At 37.9% G+C, this 16472-nt stretch overlaps 1 protein-coding gene across 1 annotated transcript in view; it reads left to right on the top strand.

Moving 5' to 3' along the window:
* Window positions 1–694: 694 nt before the first annotated feature.
* plpp4 (phospholipid phosphatase 4) overlaps window positions 695–16472 on the top strand; it is a 109374-nt gene continuing 93596 nt past the window's right edge. Inside the window, exon 1 of the mRNA XM_034030735.3 lies at window positions 695–1393. Coding sequence (XP_033886626.1) covers window positions 1305–1393 — 89 coding nt within the window. The 5' untranslated portion in view covers window positions 695–1304. The remainder of the gene's footprint in view (window positions 1394–16472) is intronic.

The following is a 16472-nucleotide window of genomic DNA, read 5'->3' as shown; positions in this document are numbered from 1 at the left end:
TAGGTGTCTATGACAGGCAGGCAACAAATTAAAAAAAAAGCTAAATTGTGGGTAATTGCAATTAGAACTACTAAGAATGACTGCAGACTAAGAACATGTCGAGGATATACAGTATCTTTTAACTTCATCACTGTGTACTTTAAAAGTCTTTAGGCAAAATGAGATTATTATTATTATTATTATTATTATTATTATTATTATTATTATTATTATTACTAATGTGGCCATATATCACAAGATGGCATTAAAATCGCAATACTGGGGTGTGAGTGAGGGAATAGACTGTATTTAAACAACTGTAAACTATACCCAGTCATTTAAGTACCGTGCAGCTTTCCAACCAGCACAGGCATTATGCCAGCTATACACTGTAAAGCCAAATGTGGAAGAATGTAACTTGGAACAAACAATAAATACATGTCGGTGATTATTATAATGGTTTAAGAATACACTTACAAACACTATAAAGTGCATACGTTAATACGTCGCGTGTATGGGGTCTCTTATTGTATAAGCGATGTAATATTGTGCAGGCTGTTTATAATCTGCCGCATAAGATTGAAATACTTGTTTTACAGTGTTGAAGTTTCAGCTCTGATCAGCACTTGCTTTAAACTGGAAATAACCTCGCTCTTCTATTGCATAGCTTTTACAGTAATACAGTATATGGTATAATTGCGTCTGAATGTATTTGTCATATACAATATTTCGATATGTTTGAATAGGGAGAAGTCTAAATATCGGTTTAAGAACAGCAATGTAGTTTGTTACATGCATGCCGCATGAAGTCAATCCTTATTTGGCACCTGAATCGACCTTTAATGAATGCAAATACGCACTATATTTTTACACTTGCAACGGATGTACGGTACATAGCATTTTAAAAAGGCACTGCCCTTTACAATATCTCTGTGACAAAACCGGTGGAATCTTAGCACAGTCCTCCGCGCTCGTAAGCAGCTCCTGATCACTATGAAATAACACTCTGCTATCTTGCCAGACAGTCCACCTATAGCTGCGATGTTACACATGAATGCACTGGGTTAATGAACCACCTGGAGTCGAGACCCACTCTGCGGCTTCCCATCCACACCGGAGCGATTGCACACAACAGTCTAGTCTGTACAAAATAACCCGTGGTTGCTGGTAGCAGAACGCAAGAGTTTGCAGAAAGGGCGTGCGCTTCAGGTGCTGGAATAATGATCCTGTTGAAGATTTTGAATGTCTGTTCATTTGAAGCCCGCGAATAAGGCAATCTTCGGATTTGTATCTATTGGGTTCGTTCTCTGGGATTTAAGTCTAAAATGAAGTTGTCTCCAAGAGACCGAAGAAAAAGCATGCGCGACTTAGCTTTGGAGATTGGGATACGAGTTCTGCTCCTTGGAGTTTCCATGTAAGTAGCACTGAACTGACTGTGCATTAATGCGATATACAGCTATGGCCAAAGGTTTTGCATTACCTAGAATTTTAGGATTGAGACATAATTAAACAAAAACAGAAACAAAAACTACATGAACATAATTTAGATATTGTATTTAACATAGTGTAATCAAACAAACAGCAAAACGATATCGCAAAAGTCTACCGGAAGCCACAATAGTAGCAGAGTATTTCATGTTAGATTTTGAAATGTGACATGTTTCCAATTTCGTCAGTTTTTCGTTAAGTATATGGAAAACTACAAAGCGGTATGTCATTGAGAATGTTGACGTAACATTATACAGCAGGTTTCATGCGACTTTATGAAGCAAAAATTAGTTATTATATAGGGTGATACAAAAATGTTGGCCATAGCTGTACTTAAATTCTTACGAGCAGCTTTCAATAATATAGGTAGTGTTTTTATTCTACATGACTCACTGAATTATTTATTAGTAGTATTAACAATTTAATATATCATAGTCTGTTTAAAGATTGTATCATATTCTCTACACAATGTAGGACTGCATTATTCTTCCAACCTTTCTGTTTATCAAATACGTCTTGCACTTTTTTTTTTTTTTTTTTTGGTAACACATTTTTTATAGGATAAGCTCAACTATATATATATATATATATATATATATATATATATATATATATATATATATATATATATATATATATATATAAAGGTCATCTACACCTGAGAAGTGGACATTGAATACACAATATTCTCTTAATAGCTGGTCATATTAAACAGAATCACCAAAAACAAAATAACTGGTTCATACATCTTGTACGGTTGTTCGCGTGTTACTGAAAGAATGCTCAGCACACCTGAAATCATCCTTTAATTATATTAAATATGTAATTTTGCTGCATGCATTCATGGTCCACAATACCACATTATTGATTGCAGGGTGTGTAAAACAATAAGCATGTTTAAAATCTGAAATTAATTATCACAAATTGTTTTCGCCAATTAAGTCTCACGAAGTTTCTGGATGTTTTAAGTGAGGCTTGCGTCATGCAAGTATATGACTGTTGTTGTCAGCAGCTGCAGGAGGTGCTATCACGGTTTAGATGTTTTTAGTCTGCACATAGTTCACATTTTGCCACAGCCTCGATGCTTGATGAATTAAAAGGGTTTCGTTTTTCTTTCGAGGGGAGTGTGCACGCTCTATTGGGTTCCATCACCAACACAAATGTTATTATTAATGAAGCAAATTACCACAATAGATATTACACGAATACGTGGTGCTGAAACGGACAGCTCCTTTCATATGTACGAGTTACAATAACTGTTTTTTTTTCCAATGATTGATGTGGTGTTTAGTACGTATTTATAAAAAGACAATCTGCTAGGTCTACGTATTTAAAGAATACAGTCATTATTTAAATTCGTGGCAACACAGCGTCTCGGCTCTTTCAAATAATGACTATCAGAATAAGAAGTACTAATGCCATGTACATACAACAGCTGCATTGATTAATTCAAAGGGATGATGAGCGTTATCCCTCAGACATTTAATAGCCTTTAGATAAACGGCTGTGTGAGTTTATAGGCAGATAAAATGTGTCTCCAGTACGTACAAGCAGGGTACTTGCATTTAAATACATTTAAAACCGCGCACAGTTCAATGTATGGTTACAATATTGGATTTAACAGTTTAATTTCATAATGTCTAACGTTGTGACGAATAACTGATAGGATTATAAAATCACTTCCCAAGCAGTTAACACCCCCACTGTATTTCATAGGCTATAGGCTTTTTACCTTTCAGCTGTTACTTGTTGCATAGAGACTGGACATTCATCCTTTTACGTGAGCTCCCAATCTACGATATATTATAGACTAGCAAATACTTTGACACTAAATGAAGTGTATATTTATTTAAGACATGTCTTTCTTCATAATGTGTATTTAATTAATGTACACCCCAGCCCCAGTTCAAATTTAACAAAGTCGTGGGAAGAACTCAGGCATGTAAAAATGCTTTTAAAGAAACCCGTTATTAATACATTGTGCAGTCCTTCAAAGTAGCACGTCTCTCACTCAAAATTGAAGAATGTGCGTTTTCATTTGAATTCAGTAAAATAATAATACGAAGAAGAAAAAGAAGAAAAAGAAAGAAGAAGAAGAAGAAGAAGAAGAAGAAGAAGAAGAAGAAGAAGAAGAACCGGTATAAATTATACTACTGTCAAAGGCTATAGGAAATGCATTTCGGAGAGGAATGAAACAACTCAGTTGAAGGATGACGATGTTAAATTATTGTTCTCTGACAGTTTATGAATAGTTTTATTAATTTAAGGAGGTCATTTATACCATTTGTATAAAATGTCACGGGCGAGCCAAACGATGAGTAGTTCTTAGCGACTATACGCGGCCGTGCAGGAATATGTGCTCTTGTACAGCACTGGTCCGACTTATTCAAAGTGGAGAGCAAATGTTGTGATATTAATTGTTTTTAAATATCCATTGTATAATGCAACCCTGTCGTGTGTTATTGCTTACATATATTCGTAATCATGTCTTACCTGTTTAAAATTATATTATATCCGGTATCATTGTCTATTATTCTTTCTGCATAGATTATTATTGGCTATGCTCATTTAAACAACCAGTAAGCGCACAGCTATAATTTGTGTCCTCTCCTAAACTATGATTTGAGATTTTCCATTTCATAACATACACCAGATGGGGCATAACTCACAGTCATTTCTAAAACCACCTTCAAAAATTCAGTCTTCTAATAGTGGTTGATTTTTTTTTTTTTCTTGCTGGAATAGTATGTAAATTGACCATCTAAGCAATATGAAACAGCAATAGAGAAGGTCAGAGAACACACAGAATAGGTTATGGAACAGGATTAAATGAACTGTAAGCTTACGGGAACCCTATATTGTTCCGCTGCATTGGTCTTAGATTGAATTATTTTGTATCCATTTGTGATTAATTTGTTAAAATGCTGATTGATCAGGGATGTCATGCAAAACTGATTGATCCAATATTCATTCAAATCATGTGACAAAATTACCTTTCAACCTGGCTAGTCCTACCCCTCCATATATGTAATCACATTGTCACATGGTTAGAATGAGGAAGTATGTTCAGGGCTTGGCAGTTAGAATTTTCCAGATAAGCTCAAAGCCAAGTAAAGACAGATACACAGCAGAATGATACCAGTTCAGTATTGCAGTGTGACAACCCTGAACCACTCTCAATGATGGCAATCATCCACAAATACAAGGGAAGTTGAATAACTAAATACAATCGCATTGTAAGCAACTTGCTCTTTACATTTTCAGAACATATCAATGATATAAAGTATTCTGTCAAGAAAAGATACCGTACTGTACATCTCCAGACTTTTCTGAGGACCCCCTGGGCACTCAACAGAACCCCAAGGGTCCCCAGACACTCCACATTGGTGTAGCTTGCACTTCAGCTTCTGTATGCTAACAGCTGTTTCAATGTGCTCCCTTCACTTCTGTTCATAGAGTGGCTTTCCCATTTTGCAATGTAACACAGTATGAACCACATTTGAAAAAGCTTGCCAACACAGTACAGGGCTAAACCAGAACAATAATATCTTGCAAGTTGCTGCAATAAAAAATGTGTTTCTGCTGGACTACTAAGGTGTAGGTTTAATAAAGTGTTACATGTGTCGCAATGGTCGCAAACCAGTTGCAAACGAGTTGGAAGTCTAGGGTGAAATGTACTAGACATGCGCAATGCTATTTGCGACTTTTTAGGGAATACTTTGCGTCTGCAGTTTCTGTTTGTGGTTCAAGTGTCGATGAATATGTAATTGTGGGTGTTACTGCATACATTTTCAAATATAGGGTGGAGAATCCAGGTTTCTCATATATTTTAATGAGATGTATGAAAGCTGCAGACAATTGCATCAACTTTTGAAACCATGTTTTAAACGGCTGTAATTGTTGCTGGCATTTCCCAGTCTGCCTTTTCTCATGCATTGCCAGTTGTGCTCAATGCATTTTTGAGGCAAACAGCCAAGTACCTATTTTTCCCTAAAAGCAGGGTGCACTTACAAAACTTAAACACATTTCTATGACATTTCTGGTTTCTCCAACATGTTGGAAGCAATAGACTGCACACATGTGCCAAACCCCTCCTGCTCATTCCGAGCATCTTTTAGCATTGCGGTATGTTTGCGCTGCGACTGGCCCATCTTAGTAAACCTACCCCTAAGTGTTTTCAGAGGAGCAGTGATTAAAGCACTGGTGGGAGGAGCTTTTATTTTCTGCTTTGTCAGAGATACTTGCAGCCTTGGTGACTCCAGAAACTGATATTAAGAGGGAACCGTTTACACAGCATTGGAATATTTCTGGTCATTACATTTCCTGTTGTGGGGGTGTTATTTAGACCACTTTTTAATTTTGATAAGGTATTTGTTACAGAGCTCAAGAAACCCCTGCCTGGCACAGAGTCTAATATGTTAATTTTTGTTTAATGCAAAAGTATTTTTGATCTTGAATTTTCACCCAATTAGTGTCCAGTCAATGACGCGATTGATTTCACAGTGTAGCGGTCCAACACTCAAACTGGGTCCTGTGAACAGGCTGGCTTGTGTGGTGACGTCAGGCCAGGAAGGAGTATGACACACAGATAACACTGGGGTAAATGAAAGCCCTGATGCAAGAGTTTAATTATAAATAAAACATTTAAACAAAAACACTTTACCAAAACAAAACGGCACAGTGGCCAAAATAAATAGACAGATACAAAACAAAATGCTGTATAAACAATTATCATGCTGGTTCAAATCCAGCATGAGTAGTAATTGGTTATATTTTGTGCTCCTCCGGCTGGGGCAATCCTGTTAGCAGAAATGCTGACAGTGGAACAAGGACCTCCTCCAGTGGCCCCGCTTGTGGAAATGCTGCTAAGGGCAATGCTGGCAGTGGCAGTGCGGACAGCGGAAATGCTGACAGCGGCCATTGAAAATCAGTGGAGTCGAGTATCTTGTTAAATAGAATATCTTTTGAAACGTCCTTCTAAATATTATTGGCTGAAGCAGTTTTGAGTGAGGCTGGATTTTCGTTGATTCAAATATTAGTGTTTGCTCCCATTGGCTAGAAAGGTTGCAGTGTTTTCGGCACAGTGTGAGATTGACAGTTGGAAGTTTGTCTGGTTGTTGGGAAGTTTGTCTGGTTGATTGGAAATTTGCAGGTCCGTACAGCCTTTTGTATTAATTAATTGACAAATTAATTAATTGAATTAACAAATTCATTTATGAATTACTGTATGAATTGACAAATTTATGGATGAATTGCTGGACAAATTGACCAATTCACGAATTGACAAACTGACAAACAAATTGACAAACAAATTGACAAACTAACGGCCGGATAGTTTTGGCACAAATGGCGCTCCATAGGAAGGAGTAGCACACACAGACAGCACTGGGGTAATTGAAAGCATTGATGCGCACGAGTAGCAATTGGTTATACTCTCTAAATTTAGTTCTTCTAACGTTCCTCCTTTGAACACATTCAAACCTTTTCAGCCAAAGTTGCTTGTTTTTATTTTGTGGCAGAGGGATTAACTGGCTATCAATTACCTAGTTTATCCCTGATCACATTCTGCACAGGGTTTCTCATATGCGTGGTCAACAGCCAGTTTATCAATAAGCACTCGCTGTTGACCACGTATTCTCACAATTTTATCTGGATGGGGCATTTTAACCCCATCCAGGCTCTAAACGATAACAATAAAAATTGTGTGTTTTTAAATACACCAAACAGTACATTTTAAATAATAATACCACAAATATGAATACAAAATAACACAAATACACACAGGGGAGAGGGGTAACCCTGTCACAGGTCAATTCTATACATTTTTATTATAAGTCATGTACTATGTGAGAAATTCCAGTACGTCTTATCGTGTGGTCAGATGTCTTCCTGTACATAGAACACATAACACCATTTTAATGTTAAAGAAACTAAAGTTTTCATGTTTAACTGTAGTACCTGAGCTCAATAGTTGTCTTGTGATTTGCAATAAGTTAATATGTAGTGTGTAGGGTGTCTTTGCACAGTGAGCAATCAGACCTCAACCCAAACTTGCCTAAACTGCACCAGATGCAATACAATACAAGGTCCGCAAGATGGAAAAGTAGCAAAATAATAAAGCCTTTTCAATTAACCCTTTAACTACTGCACCCTGGTAAGCTCTATGCTTTGTTAGTCGCTAATTAGATACAGCTTAAATCAAACATGAAGTAACACGTAATGCTCTTTATATGAATACCCACCAGAAGCCTCTTTGTTTTGCCAGAAAAAAAACAAATAAAACCTGAGGCAAAGTGGCAGATCACTAGATGATACAGATATCTAGGCTAGGTAACTAGAACCGAAGAGCTCCTGAACTCAAGTGAAAGCACCACAGGCTTAAATATATTATAATACAAAAACAGCATTTGAACAATTGTAAAAAGAACGAATGATTACAAAAACCATAACAATGTATCGGGAAAGAAAACTAAAATTAAGAAAATGAAATTTGATGCTGCTGGCTCTTCAATATACAGAAAAGCACACCTGCTGGTTGACTAAAAAGCTGTGCTTTTGTATTGGACCAATAATACAGGACCCTGTTTTTCTAAGTACACAAGGAAGGTTCTAGAACCTAAATAAAATTTCCAGAGAAAGCCCAAATGAACCAGTGGTTTGTCACAGAATTGCTTGGACAAATGATTGGCCAAGACTCTTGGGTTAAATGACCTGCATTTCTTAGCCATATCATAGCCAGTTTTTAAGGATAATGTCCCTGGACATCAGTTGAGTTCAGCAGATACTGGACTTCTGGTGTCTACAGTGGTTAAGCGTAGTTCTCTTGGTGGACGAGGCTTTAGTCATTATGCACCCGCGTTGTGGAATACTCTCCCTTTCGAAATTCTTAATGTTGATTCATTAAATACATTTAAATCTAAACTTAAAACGCATTTTTACACAAAGGCCTATTTGTAGACTGGGATGGTCTATTCAAGTGTATCAGAATGTGGACATGCTGTGTTATATTGTGTATTAAATTGTTTTTAGATTAGTTTTTTATCAATAATTTTTTAAGTACTTATTTTCAATGTTTTAGTATTAATGTTTTTTTTGTTTTTTTTTTATATATTGTTGTTTTTACTGTGAAGCACTTTGGGGTGCCTTGGCATGAAAGGTGCTATATAAAATACATTACATTGATTGATTGAAAACATGTACAAGTCCACGTGTATTCGTGCTATTCTGTAGCGTACTCCTGACTCAGGGAAGGCACATGGTATTTAAGAGATATGTGTGCTGGTATTCATACTCCTGACTGGAAAGCACACAGTATTTAAGAGATATGTGTGCTGGTATTCATAGTCCTGACTCTGGGAAGGCACACAGTATTTAAGTGAGTATTTACTGAGCTCACCTATAACTCAAGCCCCTTGAGGACCTGCAACTTCTCCAACTTAAGTTACTGTGAGTATTAGCTGATTACAAATGTGAAAGTACTATTTTTTTTATTATTTCTAAGGTTTTTATATTTATATTTGAATTCACTTGAAAGAGAAAGCACAGTCATTTTTCAATTCATTTTTATTCGTGTGCTTCACTTTTGTTTGCTACAGTAAGCTTTGTTTTTGCAATGGTAAACACAATGTGTCAGTCTGCTAGCACAGAAACATATAAGAATACAGTAGTTATACAATTCTATAATTTTGGCAGGGAAATAACTCCTGTAGAAACAAGTCAGAAAAAAGGCAGACTCGTGAAAAAGTCATTTTGATTCACTATGTAACACAATTTTTGTTCCTGGGTAGTAAGTGTTATTTCCTAATTGCTTATGCCTCAAAGTATAGAAAATGGCTATTATTCCCCACAAACTTTGCTTTTGTGACCAGGACAGTGATATTTTGAAATTTACCTATTTCCAATGAGAAAACGGGCGAATTTGTGTCTTTTCGTTCACATAAAGTCAGAAAAAAACAACATATGAATCCAAATTAACATGTATTTATACTAAAGTAATACAAAAATGACTACAAAAGATTTAGAAGTGAGTAGTTTTTTGAGATTTACGATTATACTGTAAATCACTTTCACGAATCAGCCCCCAAATGTAGTCTCCCATCATGTTCTCGTTATACTGTCCTTGGTAGCGGCATTCAAAGTCCAGTATATCCTGGTGGAAGCGCTCGCCTTGCTCCTCCGAGTACGCTCCCATGTTCTCCTTGAATTTATCAAGATGAGCATCAAGGATATGGACTTTGAGGGACATCCTACAGCCCATTGTGCCGTAGTTCTTCACCAGAGTCTCAACCAGCTCCACATAGTTTTCGGCCTTGTGATTGCCCAGGAAGCCCCGAACCACTGCGACAAAGCTGTTCCAAGCCGCTTTCTCCTTACTAGTGAGCTTCTTGGGGAATTCATTGCACTCCAGGATCTTCTTTATCTGTGGTCCGACGAAGACACCGGCTTTGACCTTTGCCTCAGACAGCTTAGGGAAGAAGTCTTGAAGGTACTTGAAGGCTGCCGACTCCTTATCTGGAGCTCTGACAAATTGTTTCATAATGCCCAATTTGATGTGCAGTGGTGGCATCAGCACGTTCCGGGGGTCCACCAGTGGCTCCCACTTGACATTGTTCCTCCCCACAGAGAACTCGGTCCGCTGTGGCCAGTCCCGCCTGTGGTAGTGCGCCTTGGTGTCCCTGCTGTCCCAAAGGCAAAGATAGCAGGGAAACTTGGTAAAACCGCCTTGGAGACCCATCAGGAATGCCACCATTTTGAAGTCTCCTATTACCTCCCAGCCGTACTCATCATACTTCAAGGCGTCCAGCAAGGTCTTGATGCTGTTGTAATCCTCTTTGAGGTGCACCGAGTGAGCCAGGGGAAGAGACGGGTACTTGTTACCATTATGGAGCAGCACAGCTTTGAGGCTCCTGGATGAGCTGTCAATGAAGAGGCGCCACTCATTCTGGTTACAGGCGATTCCGATTGCCTCGTACAGACTGGTCACATTGTGGCAGAAGCAGAGCCCATCTTGACGGGTGAAGAAGCTGGAAAAAGGTTGGTGACGCTTCCTCTGATCTGCGACTTGCACACTTTCATCCAACAAGTTCCACTGCTTGAGCCTAGACGTCAAAAGCTCGGCATTGGACTTGGCGAGACCAAGATCTCTAATCAAGTCGTTGAGGTCTTTTTGGTTGGGGTAGTATGGGTTTCTCTCCTCAGCTCCACCTCTGAAATTGTCATCTGGATCTACAACGTCTTCCTCGCTCTCTGACTTGCTGCTCTCTTCTAAAGACGGCTGCTCTCTCTCCGGAGGAGTGGGTACGGGGAGCTCATGGCAGTGTGGCACCGGGGCGATGGATGAAGGAAGGTCCGGATATGTGATAGCAGGTGCATTCTTGCCAGTCCGACGTTTGGAAGGGTCCACCATGCAGAAGTAGCAGTTGCTTGAGTGGTCAGTGGGTTCCCGCCAAATTCTTGGGATAGCGAACTTCATGGCTCTCTTTTCCCCTCTGTACCATCCTACAAAAATACATTTATTTCACCCATGACTAATGTGTAAGAGATTCTCGCAACATTTTTCATATATGATATATTTTTTCAATAACATTGAAAATTGTAAAACATTTTAAAATTAAAAACTTTTACAATTTTAAAAATGTTAACAAATTTTATAACATAAAATTCCGAGCAACAATTGTCCATCTTACCTTCCAGAGTTTTTTTTAGCAGTGCTCGCAGGTGAAATGAGGTGCCCAGGGCTTGTCTTGATCCCCGACAGGCATGCCGAAATATGCCTTGTAGGCCTCACACATCTTAGCAGATGCTTCCACGGAGTACTTTTTCGCTCTTGTCTTGATAAATTGGCCACAGACATAGCAAAATGCGTCTGCCGGATGCTTGCAGCCTCTTGATGCCATCTCAGAAAAATGCAGATATGTATCCACTTAGGCAGCTGGAACTAAACTGAACTGGTGGGCTTAAGGCCCCTGTATTTATACTACTATTTATATTACTGGAAAGTTCTAGAAAGTTCTAGAAGTTACTCCAAGTTTACTCAGCACTGAATCTATCTGGAATGTTCTGGAAAATAGGTAAATTTCAAAATATCACTGTCCTGGTCACAAAAGCAAAGTTTGTGGGGAATAATAGCCATTTTCTATACTTTTGAGGCATAAGCAATTAGGAAATAACACTTACTACCCCGGAACAAAAAAAATATTTTACAAAATTATTTTAAAAAATTGTTACACGGTGTTACCAAAAAGCAAAAAACTCCTATAAATAGAGAACTCTAAAACCACCAACATTGTGTAATAATGATATTTGTGTAGTTATGTGTTTGTTTGGGGGTATGGGGATAGAGGTCAGAGTTAAAATGTGCTCCCGACTTTCACCTTCCTGTAACTAAGAATGTTGGACCTTCACATAAAATTAATGACTACACCTGCTTTAGATACTATTGCACCATATACAATGAAGAAAGTGGGTACAGAAAGATTCTCCCCGTGGTTTAACGACACAACACCTATGAACAAACGCATGTATCACAAACTAGACTGTAGATGGAGAGCTCCTAGACTTCAGGTCCTTAATTTAATTTGGAAAGATGATATTTTGAAATATAGGGCTGCACTATCTTCAGCAAGATCAGCGTATTATTCAATCTTGAAATAAACAAGAATAAACCTACATTTCTATTTCAGTCTATAGCTACTGTATTTGCTGCCTATGGGCAATATTATGCATCGCTATGGGCTTAATTTTCATTGTTACACTGATGATACACAGCTATATTTACAGTATCTCCGAACCAGGGTAACACCTCGGCTGTAAATATTGAGTACCTGTCTCACTAACATAACAAAATAGATGCTTTGAAAACGTTTTAATGCTAAATTAATATAAAACACAAGTGATGATTCTGGGGTCTCAGAAGCTATAATAATGTGTCTGATTTATTCCTTGGCAGCTTCTCTTATGAACTTGCAGATGAAATGAGAAATTTGGGTGTGATTTTCGAACCAAATCTTTCTTTTGAGCCACACATCAGGAATATAACTAACATTTATTTTTATCATCTAAGAAATATTGCCAAATTGAGAACTATTCTTTCCCACTCAGATCCTGAGAGATTGATGCATGCTTTTGTACCTTCTATAATTGATTATTGTAATGCCCTAGTCTCTGGTACCTTATACAAAATGCTGCAGCTAGAATTTTAACCGGGACTAAGAGACGAGATCACATTACTCCTGTGATATCTCTGCACTGGCTTCCGGTCCAAAAACTCTGGAATGATCTGCCAAGCTCTGTAAGGGAAGCACCAAGTGTCACTGCTTTTAAAACAAGATTAAAAACACACATTTATAATGTAGCGTTTGTATGCTAAAATGATGTTCCTTTTATTCTGTGCCTGCTTTACTGTTCTATGTGATTTTTCTTTTGTTTTATTGCTTTTCTTGCATTCTTTTATTAATATTTGTCAATGTTTTTATTCATGTGAAGTGCTTTGTGGCAATTCTTATTGTGAAAGGCGCTATATTAAAAATAACAATTATTATTATTCTTATATGCACAGGGCTTTGGTTTATTGCTTAATACATATAGAGCACCCAGGAGCCATCCTTTTGAGTGTAGAAAAGCAGAATAACCTGTGGGTCCATTTTCACTTGCTTAGATTGCTTACAAAACTAGTGGTGATTCAGCAAGTTAAAGTACTCAAAAACAGTAGCAGAGATCCATTAGGGAGGTCATTAAATGACACTGTAGAGACTGGTGCAGGGTATAGCTTAATTAATTCTAATTTTGCACTAGAGCTCTCCTCCTAAAAACTGCTTTTTTGCAAGCCTCAATAAATATTAATTGATAAATTAATTGCCCTGATGGCTCCCTAGCAACAGGTGCTTTTCCTTGCATGTTGCAGCAGTCCTTTAGTATTTATTTTTTAATGAGAATCGGCATTGATTGATTATATTTAAACTAAAACAATGAATACAAATCTGTCAAGACTCCCGTTCTGTCACATTACCTTGCCCTCCCTAATCTGGGCGTCTGTGGGTTTACAATTGACACTTCTTTAAACATACCAGTCTACCATCAATGAAGGGTTAATAATAACAGACCTGGTATTGAAAGGATTAACAGCCTAATAAGTGCTCTGATCTACACTATACACATAGGCAAAAGGATAGTTTGGTCAGCTTTTATATTTTAAAGTATTAAATAGTAAAAACACATTGAAGCTCTATTTTCCAATGCCTGGTTTCATAGACCATGATTAGCACTGCTCTTAGACTACCTTACATATGGCAACATTGTGTAGTCTAAGGCTAAGACCAATACTTGCTTTGACTATCTGTGCCTCTCATTCATCGATAAATGATAAGGTAAACCTGGGAAGAAATGTTGACAATAATTTCATCAAGGTGCCTATAGCTTGAGTAAAAAAAAAAAGAGGGAATGAGAATGAAAAACAGGAAGGTGGAGAGAAAGAAAATGAAGACAGACAGTACAGTGGAAACTAAAATCAAGCAATCTTGTTGTTTACTGCACAGGCTGTTCATTCTGCAGCCCGGTACATAAGATTCAGAATGCAAGATTCAAAGATTCAAACACACACACACACACCGTGCACAGGTGCACACTTTACATTAAGTGTCTCTAATCATTGTGCATTTACATAGTAGTTACCTTGTAAATACATATTTACACATGATTACAATGTTATTCTTTATTTACAATAAAACACAAAGATAGGCCACTGGCCCTTTAAGAAAACACACACAAGTCTAGCTCCATCAAGGAGCTAACTAAACTTTAATAGGTCTGACTATAACACCGGGGGGCTAAGCAGTTTACCAGTAACCTAAAATACGAAGCAACACACACTCCACTCTGCACAACAAACAAACAATTCCTTGTGCTTTTATAGCATGTGGCCAGGGTTAATTGGCAATCATTCAATTGCTACATTCCACACTGTCATATAACTAATAAAACAATGAATAGCTCAACCCATTGAACAATTACACAATTAAACCTTTCAAGCACACCCACACACATGTGCAGAGCCTCTGCCCTGCTCAATAGTTACAATGCACAATATATGTAAGTATACATTTGTATAAAAAAAGGGATAGGGTTAAAGTTAAATCGTGCAAAAAGATGTATGCATTAAGTACATTGCAACTATGCATAATAACATTGTAATTATGTATAAGTACACATGTATTTACTAAGTAATTACTATTAGAGACACTTAATGTAAAGTGTTACGAAAAGCAATTTATTTTTGTTTCACTCAAGGTTATAACAAAGTTACAGTACCTGTATATTACAGCAGCGTGTTGCCTTCAGGCCCTCAGCATTCCCGAGTCATTTTAACGAAAAAACAGGTGAGGTGTCAGGTGATGGTAATATGCAAATATACAACAAATAAGCAAAGCGGTGGTTCTGGCAAGAAAATCACATAAAGCATATTTTAGGCACTTCCAATACCAGATCAAATCGTCAATGAAATATCTAGTATCTTGTCCAATGATCAGCAAGGAAAGGATTTATATCTTGCCTCAACCCATTACGTCCCTGCTGAGCACCAGAGTTCGCCTCCTCCTCCCCAGCCTCCACCTGCTTTTTGGCTTCGTCTAACGGGGGAGGGCAGCTATCCTGCCCCCCTGACCATGGTCTTCCCATGGTCAGCCTCTGCACTTATCTGCAAGCTAATTTATGGGCAGGGGTACCTTGAAAGGTGAGGCCAAAGACCAAAGAATGTAGTGTAGAATATGTATAATGTTGTAGTGTTGTCTGGTTGTAGTGTTTTAATAAATAATCTATCCCAGGAGTTTCCTGACTGTCTATGCTGCCTCCGGTGTCAATATGGTGTGTGATCACCACAGACACTAACACAGGTCTGGCATTGATTCTGCAGACTGCAATGTGTGTGTGTCTGAACTGCCCTTCATTGTTTAGAGCAGTGTATTATAGTATGTATTCATCAAGCCTTTAAAAGTGTCTAAAGGTTAAGATAAATCCTTTATTTAAATGAAAAAAAGGTTCTAGTTGTCTCAAACATTTTTCCAAAGCGTTAGACAAAACACTGTCGCATAAATGTGTATTGTCATGAGTCCACTGCTTCATTGCTATTGGTATGGAAATACGTATTATAACACCACACCGACATGGATGAAGAAACAAGCAATTAGGAATATCCATAGTGTATTACTGAACCGATTACCTCCCATACATTAATAACATGCTCAGATTGTGAAAACTTTAGTTTTATCACATCCTCTACTTAATGTCGTTTTCCAGAAATGAGTTTCAAAGTCACAGCATTAGAGCAGCTTGTATTAACCTACAGGTTAAGCTCATTAGTCTTTCCTGTGTAAGTGTTGGCAGGCTGAACCATCCTTGTACTCTGTTCAACTGTCACATGTTCCTGTTGACTCAAATCTGAACACCCTGTCGCTCAGTCCTGGGCCTGTCTCAGCAGAAGCTGTGTAGGGGTAGAACAACTCTTACTTTGAGTGGCAATCTGGATTGCAACCACAACTGCTCTCCACAATGATACAACTTTTCTATTCCACTCCTCAACTATGCGATGCTACCCTTAGGTGTGTGATATGAATGTAGGTTTAGGCAGATTTGAACACCCTAGAGCTGAAAAGCTGAATGTTTAACCCTACAGATCTGACATTAAATCGCTCATGTCCTTCTTGACCAGATCTGTAGATTCTGCATGACACACAACACAGCAGCAATGCTTGTCATGTTTCAAACAAAGGCAATGTAGGCCAAAATGACCAAGAAATGCAAAGGAACCTGAAAAAATGGAATGACATATTATGCAGAATAAATACAAACACAATTAGTAACAATTGTCGATTTCAACATTATCTCCACCAAATTGATAGCAATAAAAGAAAATAATGCTGTGGTAACGGGGGGGGGGGTTGTGTTACCTGTGTGGGTCGTCATTGATAATAAGAGCCAGACACAGAGCATTGGTGTTTGACTCACCACACACG

This window comes from Acipenser ruthenus, chromosome 13 (genome assembly GCF_902713425.1).
Source record: "Acipenser ruthenus chromosome 13, fAciRut3.2 maternal haplotype, whole genome shotgun sequence".
NCBI lineage: Eukaryota > Metazoa > Chordata > Actinopteri > Acipenseriformes > Acipenseridae > Acipenser > Acipenser ruthenus.
The sequence above is the reverse complement of the archived record's forward strand: the minus strand, read 5'-3'. Positions and strand labels throughout refer to the sequence as shown.